At 33.0% G+C, this 14,544-nt stretch overlaps 1 protein-coding gene and 1 long non-coding RNA gene across 2 annotated transcripts; both read left to right on the top strand.

Annotated features, from left to right (window-relative positions):
- Positions 1 to 65: 65 nt before the first annotated feature.
- Positions 66 to 4,764, top strand: LOC125679506 (40S ribosomal protein S25). Its single transcript, XM_048918765.2, has 4 exons — positions 66 to 217; positions 1,815 to 1,907; positions 2,220 to 2,403; positions 3,449 to 4,764. The coding sequence occupies exons 1-4, from the start codon at positions 215 to 217 to the stop codon at positions 3,529 to 3,531; spliced, it is 363 nt and encodes a 120-aa protein (XP_048774722.1). The 5' UTR covers positions 66 to 214; the 3' UTR covers positions 3,532 to 4,764.
- Positions 4,765 to 8,681: 3,917 nt separating this feature from the next.
- On the top strand, positions 8,682 to 14,276 carry LOC130051828 (uncharacterized). The gene is made up of 2 exons (XR_008800090.1): positions 8,682 to 12,016; positions 12,150 to 14,276. It is a non-coding gene; the product is annotated as an uncharacterized LOC130051828 (long non-coding RNA).
- The last annotated feature ends 268 nt before the right edge of the window (positions 14,277 to 14,544 follow it).

Raw genomic sequence — 14,544 nt, 5'->3', positions numbered from 1 at the left:
TCAATAAAAATAAATTTCAAGGAAAAAGTTTAAGCGATCAAAAATCATCTTATATTTATCTACAATATCTAATAGATAAACAAAGGGGAATGTATTATTAAAATTTCATAAAAATTGTGCTATTAAATAAATTGTTTTTGTTGATATGGGAGGTGAAAAACTGCGTTCTGGGTAAATTTGTGGCCTCTTTTTCACGTGGTTCTCAAGAAGAAGCATGGTATGAAAATTTAGGAAATATTTTTTCATCGTTAAACATTACTATGTCTTATAAATGCCCCCAAATAGTGAAATAAAGAATTACATTTATTAATGTGAATTTTAAAGTGATGTTATTATATCTTTTATTACTCATTGATGGGATAAGGACATTGTGAAGGGACTATTGAGTTTACAGTTGTCGATAATGTCCATGTGAAGGCATTTACAGATGAACTATACAATGTATGATTATAGGTACATAATTTTGCATGTTTATCTGTTATTCTAATGTCGTCCTTTTCATGTCAATGTGTGTTATATGAGAAACCTTAGTTAGAATAATCTAACTGTGTCTCGGGACAGGCCCTTATCATTTTAACGATAGAACATTCTATCTAGAGAAACCTGCAACATTTTTTTTTTTTTTTTTTTTTTGCACATTATGACATTATTCAAAGCATATATATATGTAAGGTGTAGATGTAGTTCCCTTTTTCTGAGTTATAAATATAGCCAAAACCAATAGACTTTACAAATGTGTTTGTGCTAATAATAAAGAATTTAACTTAAATTAAACTGTTAATGCTAGAAGGATACTCTGATTGGCATATTGAAATTCATTAATAGTTCACTAGTTAGCTCAGCTTAGTAGGTATTCCGAGATTCCTTTGACCGTTTAAATGGCCCTAACACTGACAAATGAAGTATCACTTGAATTAGGTCACCGTTTCGCCATTCGATTTCTCTGAATGACATCAACACATAAACACGCAAAATTCCATATAAGTTAAAACGACGATATCATCGTATTAATCATGATCTGTTTGTAGAATAATTTTCCGATAATTGAATCCACGCGTCTTGGAAGATAGATCCGCTAAATAAAGTTTTAAGAGGTATGTAAAGCAGTGACACTAGCTTGTATCGCTGAATTCCCACTTCAGTATGGAGTCCGCTCTGACTCTCCCCCGCACATGTCACAATATAAAAGTTGGGGTAAGAGTCGGAGGAATCTCAGATTAACTAGTAGAAAGCTTTTGTTTCACTTCTGAAGGGCAATGACAGTCAACAGAAAATCTAACAGTGATTATGGACATATTTTTTTTCTGTGTCAGTTTATTAGTACCAGTTATATGGAAATATAAACAGCTGTATCAATACAATATACTGCAATACGTATCAAGATAATATGGTCATGTTTCACGATTTAGTTTGATAAATCTCAACCATATTGTTACACTCTTAATAGGAAACCAGAATAGAAATAACATATTACACTGAAGGACTGCATGTTAGTCTGATCTCGGCAAGAAAAAAATCACATTGATGTAAGCTGACCTGGTTATTGAATTCGAGAAAATTTCAAACAACTCAACATATTAAACAAACTTTGTGAATAGTGGTCCATGTCTTCCGTAAATTTTTTTAATGCTTCTTGCCCTGTAGTCAGTTTTTTAGGGGAAACTACAGTTCGATAGATTTTACATACACCCTCAATAGGTTATTGTATGTAATATGGCAGTCTGGATTCTCTGATAAGACAGCATTAGAAAGTTATCCGACTATTTTTTGTTGTTGTTTTTTTTTATTTCATTTGTATTGATGAATTTTTTTAGGGAGCCAAAAAACCAGACCCCAAAGGAGGGTCAAAGTCATCAAAAGCCCCTGCTAAGAAGAAGGAAGGAGGTGGCGGAAAGGCCAAAAAGAAGGTAACATATTTTTTTGAAAATGAAAAAATAGAGATGTAAATTGTTTTATAACGAAGTATATCTGGTTGCCCTTTGTCAGGAATGTTGAATATGAAATGGGGGAAAGGTGGAATATTTTCTTATGCAAGCTTCATGTTAAAAGGAAATATTCAAATTTTGTGTTGTGGATTTTGATCTAGTTTATGGTCACCATAGTTTTTGATCTGACGATAATATGGGACTATAGAAAGTTTTTTTTTCCAAATATGTATGGATTGCAACATCAAACCAATGTATGGTATACTAATTTGTCTATTTGTATTTGGTTTGCAGAAGTGGTCTAAGGGAAAAGTGAGGGACAAGTTGAACAACTTGATTTTATTTGATAAAGCAACTTATGACAAATTCAGCAAAGAAGTGCCCACGTACAAGCTAATCACTCCATCAGTAGTATCAGAGAGGATGAAGATCAGAGGATCCCTGGCTAAGCAGGCCCTGAGAGCCCTTTGCAGGGAAGGTAAGAGTCAACCAAGATTTTGTAACAAGTGTATACTGTTTAATTACACCATAGATGTATTTGATTTCATTTTGGATTAGACTTCGTATTTTTGTCGGGGAGAAAACAACGGAATTAGGCCCAAGATGAATTTTGATATCCGAAAATAATTTAATGTCAGAAATTTATGTCTGTTATTCATCAGCTGTAACTAGCCATTGATATATAAATGCTTTAAAACATTCTGATGGCTTGAGTAAAAACAAGTTGATGACCCAATCTTGCATAGATTGACTGAACATTCTTTTATGTGTTAACAATGGCCCACTTTGTCCATGGCATGTAAACTCTTAATGACGTTTAAGCAAGTTAGGAATGCAGAAAAGCGATATTTTTCAACATCCTGTGCATGATATGTGATTTTCAAATAATCCCAAACAACGATAATTAATCCACACAAGATCATGTTTACTACCAAAAACAATTTTTTTCCCCAATGAATAAATATTCCACAACGTCTCCATATGAGTGAAACGTTAAACAAGATACAATCAATCAATGTTCCCATGGGGAATGGGGTTAGAGGTCCTCCTTACAACTTGCTTGTCGTAAGAGGAAACTAAATAAGGTGGTCCTTCAGGTGAAACCTTAAACCCGAGGCCCAGTGTCACAACAAGTGTATTACAAAAGATCTCTCCCTGCTCAAAGGTTGTAAACGCTGAACATAGGCCTAAATTTTGCAGCCCTTTGCCAGCAATGGTGATATCATCTCCATGAGTGAAAAATTCTAGAGCAGGACATTAAACAATATATGAAACCAAACAACCAATGATAAATACACCTACCGTAAATATGAATATTGCTTATTAGTTTTCCATATATACATATAGTGTGTTTCAATTATGTAATGATATACAATATTTGAAAATGGATGGTGGGAACATGGATATTGTGCTATATGAAAAATTTTGTCGTATTATCTTAGCATTCACATCACATTATTTTTTTTCTTAAATACTCTTGACATTTTTAATCTTATTTTATTGCATGTATACTGTATTTTTAGGTAAAATCAAGTTGGTTTCCAAGCATCATTCGCAGCTGATCTACACACGAATGACAAAGGGAGAAGAAGGCGAGGAGTCTTAGTTAAATAAACTTGTCAGAAAAAAAGTATTTTGTTCAATCTTGTTCATTCATACTCAAATATTAGCGTTTCATTGAATTCTGGATTTCATGGTTGTGCAAGACCATTAAATTTTAAAAGTGATCAACTCAGTGCAATTTGTCCTCATAAAAAGATGAAGACGATGGTTTTCCGCAAAATAATATCAGCGATACCGTAGTGTGCTTTTTAAGATATCACAAAATTTGAACCTCTTGAAAATTTATGATGCCAGGTATATGAATAACTTATTTGAAGCTTTATGACCTATTACTTTTCAGGAGGTCTTATAAGTTTATTATGCAACAAATATTTTTTTCATGTTCACTTCCTTTAAAAGAAAAGTAATAGGTCATAGGAAGTGAACATGAAAAAAATATTTGTTGCATAATAAACTTAAAAGATCTCCTGAAACTAAATAGTGTGGATCTAATTTGCTTGTTTCTATCAATTAAACACTATTAAGTTAAAGGTTTATGGAGGTCATCCATTATTTCCCAATATGCATCTGTGCTCTGATGTAGATGAGACACATTGCTGTTGTTGACTGGGTCACTATTATACAGCAGAAATTTATGGATTCATATTAGAATTGATGGATAAGGTTTTGGAGCAAAAAGAATTGAAATCAAATCTAATTACAATGCATTAAGAAAAAGAAGAAAACACTCCCACAAAATATCTCCAACTTCTGAACTTGCTCAGAAGCACTAGTACTGTTATATTTCAAGATTCCAAATCAATTAATTTTATTAGATTTTAAAATACTTGGAGATCATTAAGGTGACTATGTCATAAAAGTACTGCAATATAGGCATATAAATTATACATTTAATAATAATTGATGTACATGGACCACAGATAAATTTCGGAGATGCAATTTACAGTTATATTATTTATTTACACTAATAAAAATTACTTATTCAGAATCTGTATCAAAGTCTGAGGTTTTAAGAAATCCTTTATAATTGCAATGCTCTTTAGGAAATACACCCTTAATTTATGTCCCAACAAATGAGGGTAAATTAAAACTACTCTGATTTTTACCCCCAAGAGGCTGACCTAGTTGATAAACTGTCTGTAGGCCATAAAACTTGATAGCATGCATGCAACAGAATTGTTACTGTATTCTATCACGTGTAATTGGAAATATTTACACACAAATGCCATGTTATGTTTAGATTTTAATACATGTGAATACAGAAGGTATTTTTCATTTTCATGTTTTTCTTACTTGTTTAACAAGTTGTTATCAAAGTCCTTTGAGACCCTTCCTCTCTGGATACATAAATCCATGGATAAATGTAAGCTGTATCAATTATAACAGGACTTGGACACACCATGTCAAAATATAGGTTTAGAGAACCGCACTTTATGTGTATATCCATGTAATCTGACACAAAATGTTCAAACTCATGACAACAAAGACACCCCATGATCATGAATGTACATAATTCCTCTCTCATTAAAATCAATTGCTGGTAATGGAAAATTATTCTGAGAAACAATTTCTTCCTCTGTAACATCAGGTTCAAACTGATATCCCATATTTAATTCACTTTCTGCTGATGACATTTTAACGTTGATGCTTGCAATGTGCCAAAAATGCACAATGTGTCCTACTGACATCAGCATCAGTGTTGCCCTCTAGTGGATGCTAAGAGACAACCCAGCAGGGAGGTAATAATTTTTTCAATATGGCAGCTCCCAAGGATTGAAAAGATTAGTTAATCTTTATGAAATATATCCCTACTAAAGAAAGCTTATCAACTTTCCCTAAGTCACGCTTTACAGCATTTTTTTTTTTAAAAAACTGTAAACAAAAATGGCAGGAAGATTTATTTTATAAACTAGAGTGAGGTAATGCCTTGAAAATGGTTGTTGATGTTCGGAATGCATGCACACCACTCTGTAAATTTGGAAGCATAGATTCTCGGAAGAAAATCTAATGGGGTTGTCAAAGTTGCTGAGCACATTGATGTTCTAGGCCAAGAAGTCTTGGAGTTAAGATAATTGCAATCTTAGAATTCATGTCAGTTATTCTTGAAAACAATCCAGGGGTATAGGTGTTGATATATAACAAAATAGTAATTGTGATTAAATGAGTGTTATCAATTGAACATTTTAACTTCATGCTAACTCCATTCTTTTCAAAGGACCTCCCTACTGTAGCTTGTGGTCCCTTTTTAACCACACCTCTTTTCAAAGAAAAATTTATCCATTATACTTTTTAGTAAATATTAAAACACTGATGTATCCAGCAAGTGTACAGTCCTTTTCCCTTGGGATATTGGAAGATAAGGGTAGAAAACTTAGTTTTAAATGGTCACCCTTAGCCTGAAAACTACCGAATTACTACCTGAGGTCAATATAGGTAAATGAGGTAGAAAGGAAAGGAAAATATTTTGCAGATTTTTATTAGGTCACCTGAGTATTGCAATTGGTTTTCGTCCGTCGTCGTGCGTTAACAATTGAACATTTTTAACTTCTTCTTAATAACTACCAGTCTTTTCAGATTTGGTATGAAGCATCATTGGGACAAGGGGGACATAAATTGTAAATTTCAGGACTCTGGGACCCTAGGGGCGAGGTAAAAACTGTCCAAAATTGACCAATTTTCAAAAATCTTCTCAATGACCACACGCATGTAAGAAAAACTAAATGCATAGTAATGTAGAGCAGGAAGGCCTCTACCAAAATTGTAAATTTCATGATCCCCGGGGTAGGGTTTCTGACCCCAGGATGGGGCCAAACTTGTTAAATAATTATTAGGAAAAATAAAGAAGGAGGAGTGCATTTTCTTAATGTTGGTGGGGTGCTTACTTTTGAGAAGCAATAACAATGAAAATAGGATGTCAATATATATATTTTTCAATGTCTATCTATTACTGGAATATATATTTATCTTGTAAAGGCAACTTTTTCATGATAGAATCCATTTAAGGCAGAGTATAGATCTATACCTTAAACTTTTCAGTAAAATAAAATGCCAAACCTCTAAGTTAAGGTCTTGATGAACATCTTAGGCATTGTAAATTGCATAATTCATGTACTACTAAATCATCAGGGGCCATATTTGGGACATGAATTGTAAATTTCAGAACTCCAACTGCGTGACCCATGGGTTCAGGCATTGGGGTGGGGCAAAGCTGGTCATATATTATCTTGGAAAATCAAAGGAGGCAAAATATTTACATGATTGTAATGAGCGTTAAGTCATCTACCAAAACTCGTGACCCCTTGCTTGAGATAAGTTGGTTTTATAATTAAAATGCATTATATCTTTAAAAGAAAATCTTTCTACTTCTGAACAAAAAGGAGGTGAATTGTTTGCACAGTTATAATGGGCATTGAACCCTTACCAAAATTGTGAAATTCATGACCCTACGGTTCAGCTACTAGGGTGGTGCCCAATATTGTTCACATATATGTATATATTCTCTCCAAAAGGCAATTAAAAATATTGACTGCTGGACACCAAGCAGACAAACTATGATTTTAAAAAGCAATGTAAAATTTACTATGCCTGGGTTCAGGGGGTGGGGCTTAGTTGATCATATGTTGCAGTATAATTTAGAAAGCCTTTACTCCTGGACATCAAGCAGACAAACTGTTTGCATGATTACCGATAATGAGCCCCATTTGAGTTTTGTTATTGAGAGAGGAAGAATCCGCGCCTGTTGATTTTGAGGTCACTACAGGACTTAATTCATAGAAAAAAAAGTTTGTAGATACTTTACCGGCAACATTGCTGATTTAATTTTATACTTCATATGTAGCTTTGTTATCAAGAAAAGAATAACCTTATTGATTTTTATGGAGCGCCAAATTAACATAAACTCAAATATTAATTGAAGATATCTTCAATTATTTGAAGATATCATCAATTCAATTATTGCTCTCTTTAATTGAAATAATGCGCACATTAAATCAATTATTTTTCTCATCAAATGAATATAATGTGCGCTTCAATTCAATTATTGCTCTCTTCAATTCAATTGATGAAAGCATCAATTTCGTAGAAATATTGCTCGCAATGATTAATTTAGAGCTCGGTATAAATAATTTGATGATCTCTATAATTCAGTTGAAGATATCTTTAATTATTTACAATACTTTTGTATAAGGAATTAATGCACGCATCAATTCTTTTAAAGAGAGCAACAAATCAATTAAAGAAATCATTAATTCAATTGTGGATATGTTGAATTGAAAATATCTTTAATTATATAGTTGCTCTTTCTAAAAGAGTTATTGCTCTCTTCAAATGAATTAAAGATATCATATTAATTCAATTGAAGAGAGCAATAATTGAATTAATGTGCATATTAAATCAATTGTTGCTCTCATCAAATGAATTAATGCGCGCATCAATTCCATTATTGCTCTCATCAATTGATTTAATGCGCACATTACATCAATTATTGCTCTTTTCAATTGAATTGTAGCGTGCATCAATTCAATTGTTGATATCATTAATTCATTTGAAGAGATCATTGATTCAATTAAAGCGCGCATCAATCAGCTGAAGAATTAGTGATATCATCAATTCAATTAATGCGCGCAATAATTCAGAATTGAAGATATCATTAATTATTTGAAGAGATCTTTAATTAAATTGCTGCGTGCATCAAATGAATTGATGATATCTTCAAATAAATGAAGATATCTTCAATTATTTGAGTTTATGTTAATTTGGCGCTCCATAGATTTTGGGGTCCAAAGGTCAAGGTTGTGACAGGACTTCATAGAAAAATCTTGTGGACACTCATTGCGAGGGGATATGGCCTGTCTTTCAGAGCTCGTTTTAAAAACCTATTGTACATTTGATTTGAAAATAAAAGTTTGAAATTTGTTCTATCAAAGTATATGCTAGCTCCCTTACCAAAATGTAAAGTTTGCTGCAAATTTGCCGCAAGTTTGCGGCAAACAAATCAGTGTGCCAGAGCTGTTTGCCAGAAGTGTGCAGCTAATGCCGCTAGCGGCATACAGTGTGCCACTAGCAGCACACAGTGTGCCACTAGTGGCACAGTGTGCCAGAAGTGCACCACAACTTTTCCTAAATGAAACAGTGTGCCAGAAGTGCACCACAACTTTTTCTTTGGTATTCAGAATCAAAACTGTGTGCCAGAAGTGCACCACAATTTTTTCTTTGGTATTCAGAATCAAAACTGTGTGCCAGAAGTGCACCACAACTTTTTCTTTGGTATTCAGAATCGTGTGCCAGAAGTTCACAACTTTTTTCTTAAAATTTTAGAACTGAAACAGCAAGGGCACCAAAGTTCACGACTTTTCTTGAATATTTAGAATAAAAGAGCCATTTCAATATATCCATCACAACATTTTCTATAATAGAACATATATGCAACATTTCTTGCGTACCCCTTCCATCTTCTTGTCTTAATGGGAATTAGCGGTCATTTTGTCACCAAATATTGAATTCAATGAAAGTTGCCCTATAATAGTTATTATATATTAAAGTAATAATTACACTTGTATTTAATTATTTCAAACACCTTTTAACCTTTTGAAAATGAATATGTGATTTTGGTGATTGAATATTATTGTCTTGCAAGACAGTATAATTATTCTCTAGTTACCTTTGCATGCTGTCAGCAAAATGTAAATGATGTTTTTGTTTTTATTTGAGAAATGATTTGATTTGGGTGCAGTGAATACATCTTTCGTATATATTTCTTTACATTAAAAGCGGTTATCTAACGTAGTTTTATTAGGGTTAATTCTCTTGTTTTTGTACATAATAAAAAATAAATATTCTTATTAGTCATCAATATGTATTTCAATATCATCGAGAGATTTTTAGAAGAAAAAAAGAAAATGGTTGTCATCACTTTCACAGCTAATGCCCCTTTAAAATAAGATGTAAGTGCACAGGTATCTGAATTTTAATCTAATTAGAAAAAAAAGTGAAGAAAAAATATCTATATCTAAATAAATGGAGAGAGAGAGAGAGAGAGAGAGAGAGAGAGAGAGAGAGAGATTTCTTTTCTTTTCTTTATTTACATGTATATCTGAACATTGATTACAATTCAGATACTGGGTTTGTGAGTTGAAATTAATCAAATGAGAGTGGTAAAAATTCACCTTTATATCGTATAATTTATCCAGGTACGTTATTCTGGTTTGTGGAATGCTAATTGATACTAAGTTAGAATAATCTAAGCTGTATACCAAAGTAGGTCTTCATGGGGCTTTACGGCTCTATGCATCGCAAATAGAGATCGGGTTCAATGCGTCGGGTGTGGGATTCACTCAATATTATATGCTGAGCGGGAAAGTTGATATCAACAGACGCCATGATGTTATACCGGTAAACATCTTGAACATGAATCGAGAACAGGAGTTGATGCAGATATTCTGAGGAGAATCTTCCAATCATTGAGTAAGTGATTTACTGTGTATCTTATAGTTATAAACTCTCTAATATATTGTTCAAAACGAAACTGACCATCGCTCATTGTATGTTGTTGCGTCAAATCTTAAGTCAGTGTTTACGTTTATAAATTTACATTCTTCATTCAATTCTTTGAAATTATGTGGAATTTATTTTTTTTAAAATTTCCTTTGTATGAGAATAGATTAGACTCCTTCTAGTTGCATTATCGTAGCCATCGCGGATTTTTTTTTCTTTTACATTTGGACAGGACCATATAGGCACTTAAAAAAAAAATGGAGAGAGAGGGGAAAAGGCCGAAAAACAAACAAATAATTAGGCCTATTTCCGTAATAATTATGCTATTTTTTGTTTACTTTCTACTCGGGTTATATTTGCAAAACTGAATAGTTTATTCAGTAAATGGTGTTTTTTAATGAATGGTTGATTATTTTTTTTATTCAAATGCTTATGATTTGAACCCAGATGTCCAGTTAGAAAAGTTAAACTGCATTATGATCAAGGATGTGACCTCCAGAATCTCAATTTTGTCACTCCATCAATGCATATTCGTTATTAAAATGGATTGAAGATCTTGTCTTGGCAATAAAGTTAATTTGTACGTAAAGTCTGGTCAGCATGATATTAACAGTTGTACATCAAATTAGAGGTGCGCGGTATTACCGGTGTACCGGTATTTTTCTGGTACCGGTATGTACCGCGGTACACGAGGCGAAATACCGGTATATTCAAGTCTGATAACTCTTAACAAAAATAGAAAATTGAAACAAGAAAAAATAATTAAAGAAATTTGTGTACGCAGTGACTCACTTTATTTACATCGTTCCCTCGTTGTGATGCAATGAAAGGTAAGTCTAATAACTGTACACAATCGGTAAAACATACGAAGTATAAATTGCGATGATTTGATTATTAATGATATGAAAACAAATCAAAATTAAAGAAAAAAATAATAGAAAACATTTCATTAAGTTATTATTTTAATATATAAGGTAGATTATAAAAATTGTTTTTATGTTGTTTGGTTTATGCTGGTCGAATACCATTTCCGCCTCTTAGGCAAACCCCAAGTAAAAAATAAAATAAAATGGCAGATGCAGACTTGTGCGTTCGAAACCACCGTTCGTCCGTTCGTCGCGCGAGTACAAATTCCTGCCGATTCTGAACGCCGAGTTAATGGGTTTGAGGTGCAAGAATGTAGGAATTGTGGTCGAAGAACAAGAACACGTTCGTGCGCACATGTTCTCGTTATTCTCTTTAGAGAAGTGGACAGGCGTATTCTACATGTAGAAGTTCTCGTCATTCGCGACTCTTAAGAACTTCTAGACTTTGAGATCGTGTCAAATAAAATCCACAGGTTTCCCCCTATTAATTATTTTAATAGTCGTTCCAGTCAGTAGTCTAGTCACAGTCGATTCTAGTCATGATACAGAAACACTGCTATATTGTATGTACGGTATACTTTTATGTTTGGATTAAACTTTTGTTCTGTTAACTGGTTTAAGATTTAAATAAGATATTTTCCTTATCATTTATATTTGAATAAATTAAATGCAATTTACAATCAATAAACTAAAAACAGCTCATTATATACAATAAATCACAACTAAAATCCACTAAAACTGAATCATACAATTAAAAGATTAAATCTGCGGTATACCGTGGTATGTACTGCGGTATTTTGCAAATACCACGGTACACCGCGGTACCTTTATTTTCTGCGGTACCCAACTCTACATCAAATATTGCATTTATTAGCCCAATGGGCTATAACGCAACATTGATTATTTCTCGGCTTTGAAAATCGGTGGCCCCAGGTGTCGGGCGACGGTAATTACATGTACACCCCCCTGAATGATTCCTCCTATGTTAGACGCCTTGCAAACTTGTATATATGACGGCCAATGGTATCTCGTAATTATTTACAATTTTATATCTTTTTCAGAATATATTTCATGATAGTCGTGAAGATACAGAAGTTGTGATGGTGTGTTGATAGGCTGTCTTCAACTTGCCATATCTGAGAGTTCCAACATGCAGGCCTGGATTAATGTGTATAAATCACTAATGAAGTTACTTAGTGTTATTTAGTTTTAATTTATACACACTTGCCAAGTGAATCTGATGAGACTGCTACATGTATTTGTGAGTAAAGGCACTCTGTCTTAACCGAAAAACTATTTACAGTTTATCACAACAAATGGATGGGACAGTAGAGTTGTTGCGGACAATATGTGACCAAGTACTGAACAAGTGGAAGATTAGAAGAAGGTCCAGAATTCAATCATGTTTTTGATTCTAAGGCGCAGACAGCATGGAGATAGTCCTATTATTCTCCCATTCATCTATGATGGAGAAACTTGTGTAAATGTTTACAGTGTTCTCCCTAATAAGTCCCCACAAGTCTGTATTAATTTATCAGAATATAAAGTCCTTCACAGTACTGACTTTAAAATTCATGTAGATTGTCTCCAGATTTTTCTGAGGAAAAGTGCATAGTTTACATGTGTGAATTTTGAATATATTTCATTCTTGTCTGCAAATGTTGCTGAAACCTGTTATTGATGCACAATGCACATAGTCATGTTATGCAAATGATAGACCTCCTTTTTAATTTCATGTCCTTAAGATCATGTCAACTCCTTTGTCTTAATTGTATATACAATTCTAGCATGTATAAAATCATTTGTATAGCACTTGCTAGTTTAATAAGGATTTTATTTTTTAAAAACTTTCATTTGACATGATTGATCTAAAACGTCCAAAATTCACAAATCTATTTAAATCACAACCTGACCTTAGGCCAGAAAAGTGCCACAGTGGGTTGATATTTTTCTCTTGGATCTTGAAAGAAATTCTTTATGCAGCAGTTTCCAAATAAAATGTACTCTCATGGCCAGGGTGGGACTTCACCGAGAACTTTTTAACATTGCACAATGCAATATTTGTGGATTAGAAGCTGTTGCAGTTTCTTTAAATTTTCTCTCACATCTTGTTATAATTATATTTTATATTTTTGGTCGGGTTGCACAATGTGCAAACAGTTTATAAAATGCTGAATGACTGGTGGGCAAGCGACAATAGCGTCCCTGTAATAGTACCTACTTTGTGTAATCAACTCCTTTCACACCTCTCACTTGATGTTCCTCAAACTTTGTACAGTTGTTAGAGATACATTGAAGATGTGCGTGTACCTTTTTGAAAGTGATCAGACATTTTTTGAAAAATTTACATGTAGTTAAACTTCGTCATTTTTTAAGCATTTCTTTAATCGACAGTATCTATTTTGTGTAATCAACTCCTCGTATACCTCTAATTTGACATTCCTCAAAATGTGTACAGTTGTTATGAATACATTGAAGATGTGCATATGTGTTTTTGAAAGTGATCAGACATTTTAAAAAAAAAATGTACATGTAGTTGAACTTAAGTCATTTTAAAGCATTTCTTGAATAGATGGTAACTATTTTGTGTAATCAAATCCTCATGCACCTCTAACTTGACATTCCTTAAACTTTGTACAGTTGTTATGAACACACTGAAGATGTGCATGCGTCTTTTTGAAAATGATTAGACTTTTTTTTTTTTTTTTAAATTACGTGTAGTTGAACTTGTTATTTTTTATGCATTTCTTGAATAGATGGTACCTATTTTGTGTGATCAACTCATGCACATCTAAATTGATATTCCTCAAACTTTGTACAGTAGTTATGGACACATTGAAGATGTGCATGTGTCTTTTTGATTTCAAGTGATCAGACTTTTTTCAAAAAAATTACATTTAGTTGAACTTTGTCATTTTTTTAAAGCATTTCCTGAATAGTTGGTACCTATTTTTTGTAATCAACTCCTCTTACAGCATTTATTTGACATCCCAGACCTTGAACAGCTGTTATGGAAGCATTGTAAATGTGCATGTGTCTTTTCGGAAGTGATCAGGCATTCTTTGAAAAATTTACATGTTCATGGTGAAGTTGAACTTAGTCATTTTTTAAGCATGGTACTTTATGTAACCAACTCAGCTTTTACTTAACATTTTCCAAACCCTGTACATTATAGATGTTATAAAAACATTGAAGATACACATGTAACATTTTAAAAATGATTCTCTTTTTTTTCTTCTTTTTTTGTTGAAAAATTCTACCTTTAATTTGTCATTTTTCCAGTATGTTTCTACTGTTGTTCCTATGATAGATAACATATTTTACAAGAACCTGGCCATTTCTGTTTTTGAATCTCTTTTTTAATTAGTATTTTTGAATATGTTAATTACTTGATATGTCATTGTTCTTGAAATTATATTAATTGAATTATTATTGTGTTTTTGTTTTGTAATATGACAGTTTATATAGGATCCCTTAATTTCGAGCAGACAGTGCCAGAAGTGTGCCGCAAGTTTGCCGCAAACTGTGTGCCAGAGGAAAATTTTGCATACGAAAAGTATACTTGCGGCAAATATGCCGCACACTGTGTGCCAGAAGTGTGCAGCAAGTGTGTGCCGCAAGTTTGCTGCAAACTGTGTGCCAGAGGAAAAATTTGCATACGAAAAGTATACTTGCGGCAAATATGCCGCACACTGTGT

Source organism: Ostrea edulis, chromosome 2 (assembly GCF_947568905.1).
Source record: "Ostrea edulis chromosome 2, xbOstEdul1.1, whole genome shotgun sequence".
Taxonomy (NCBI): Eukaryota; Metazoa; Mollusca; class Bivalvia; order Ostreida; family Ostreidae; genus Ostrea; species Ostrea edulis.
This window is presented reverse-complemented; position numbering and strand designations above follow the sequence as displayed.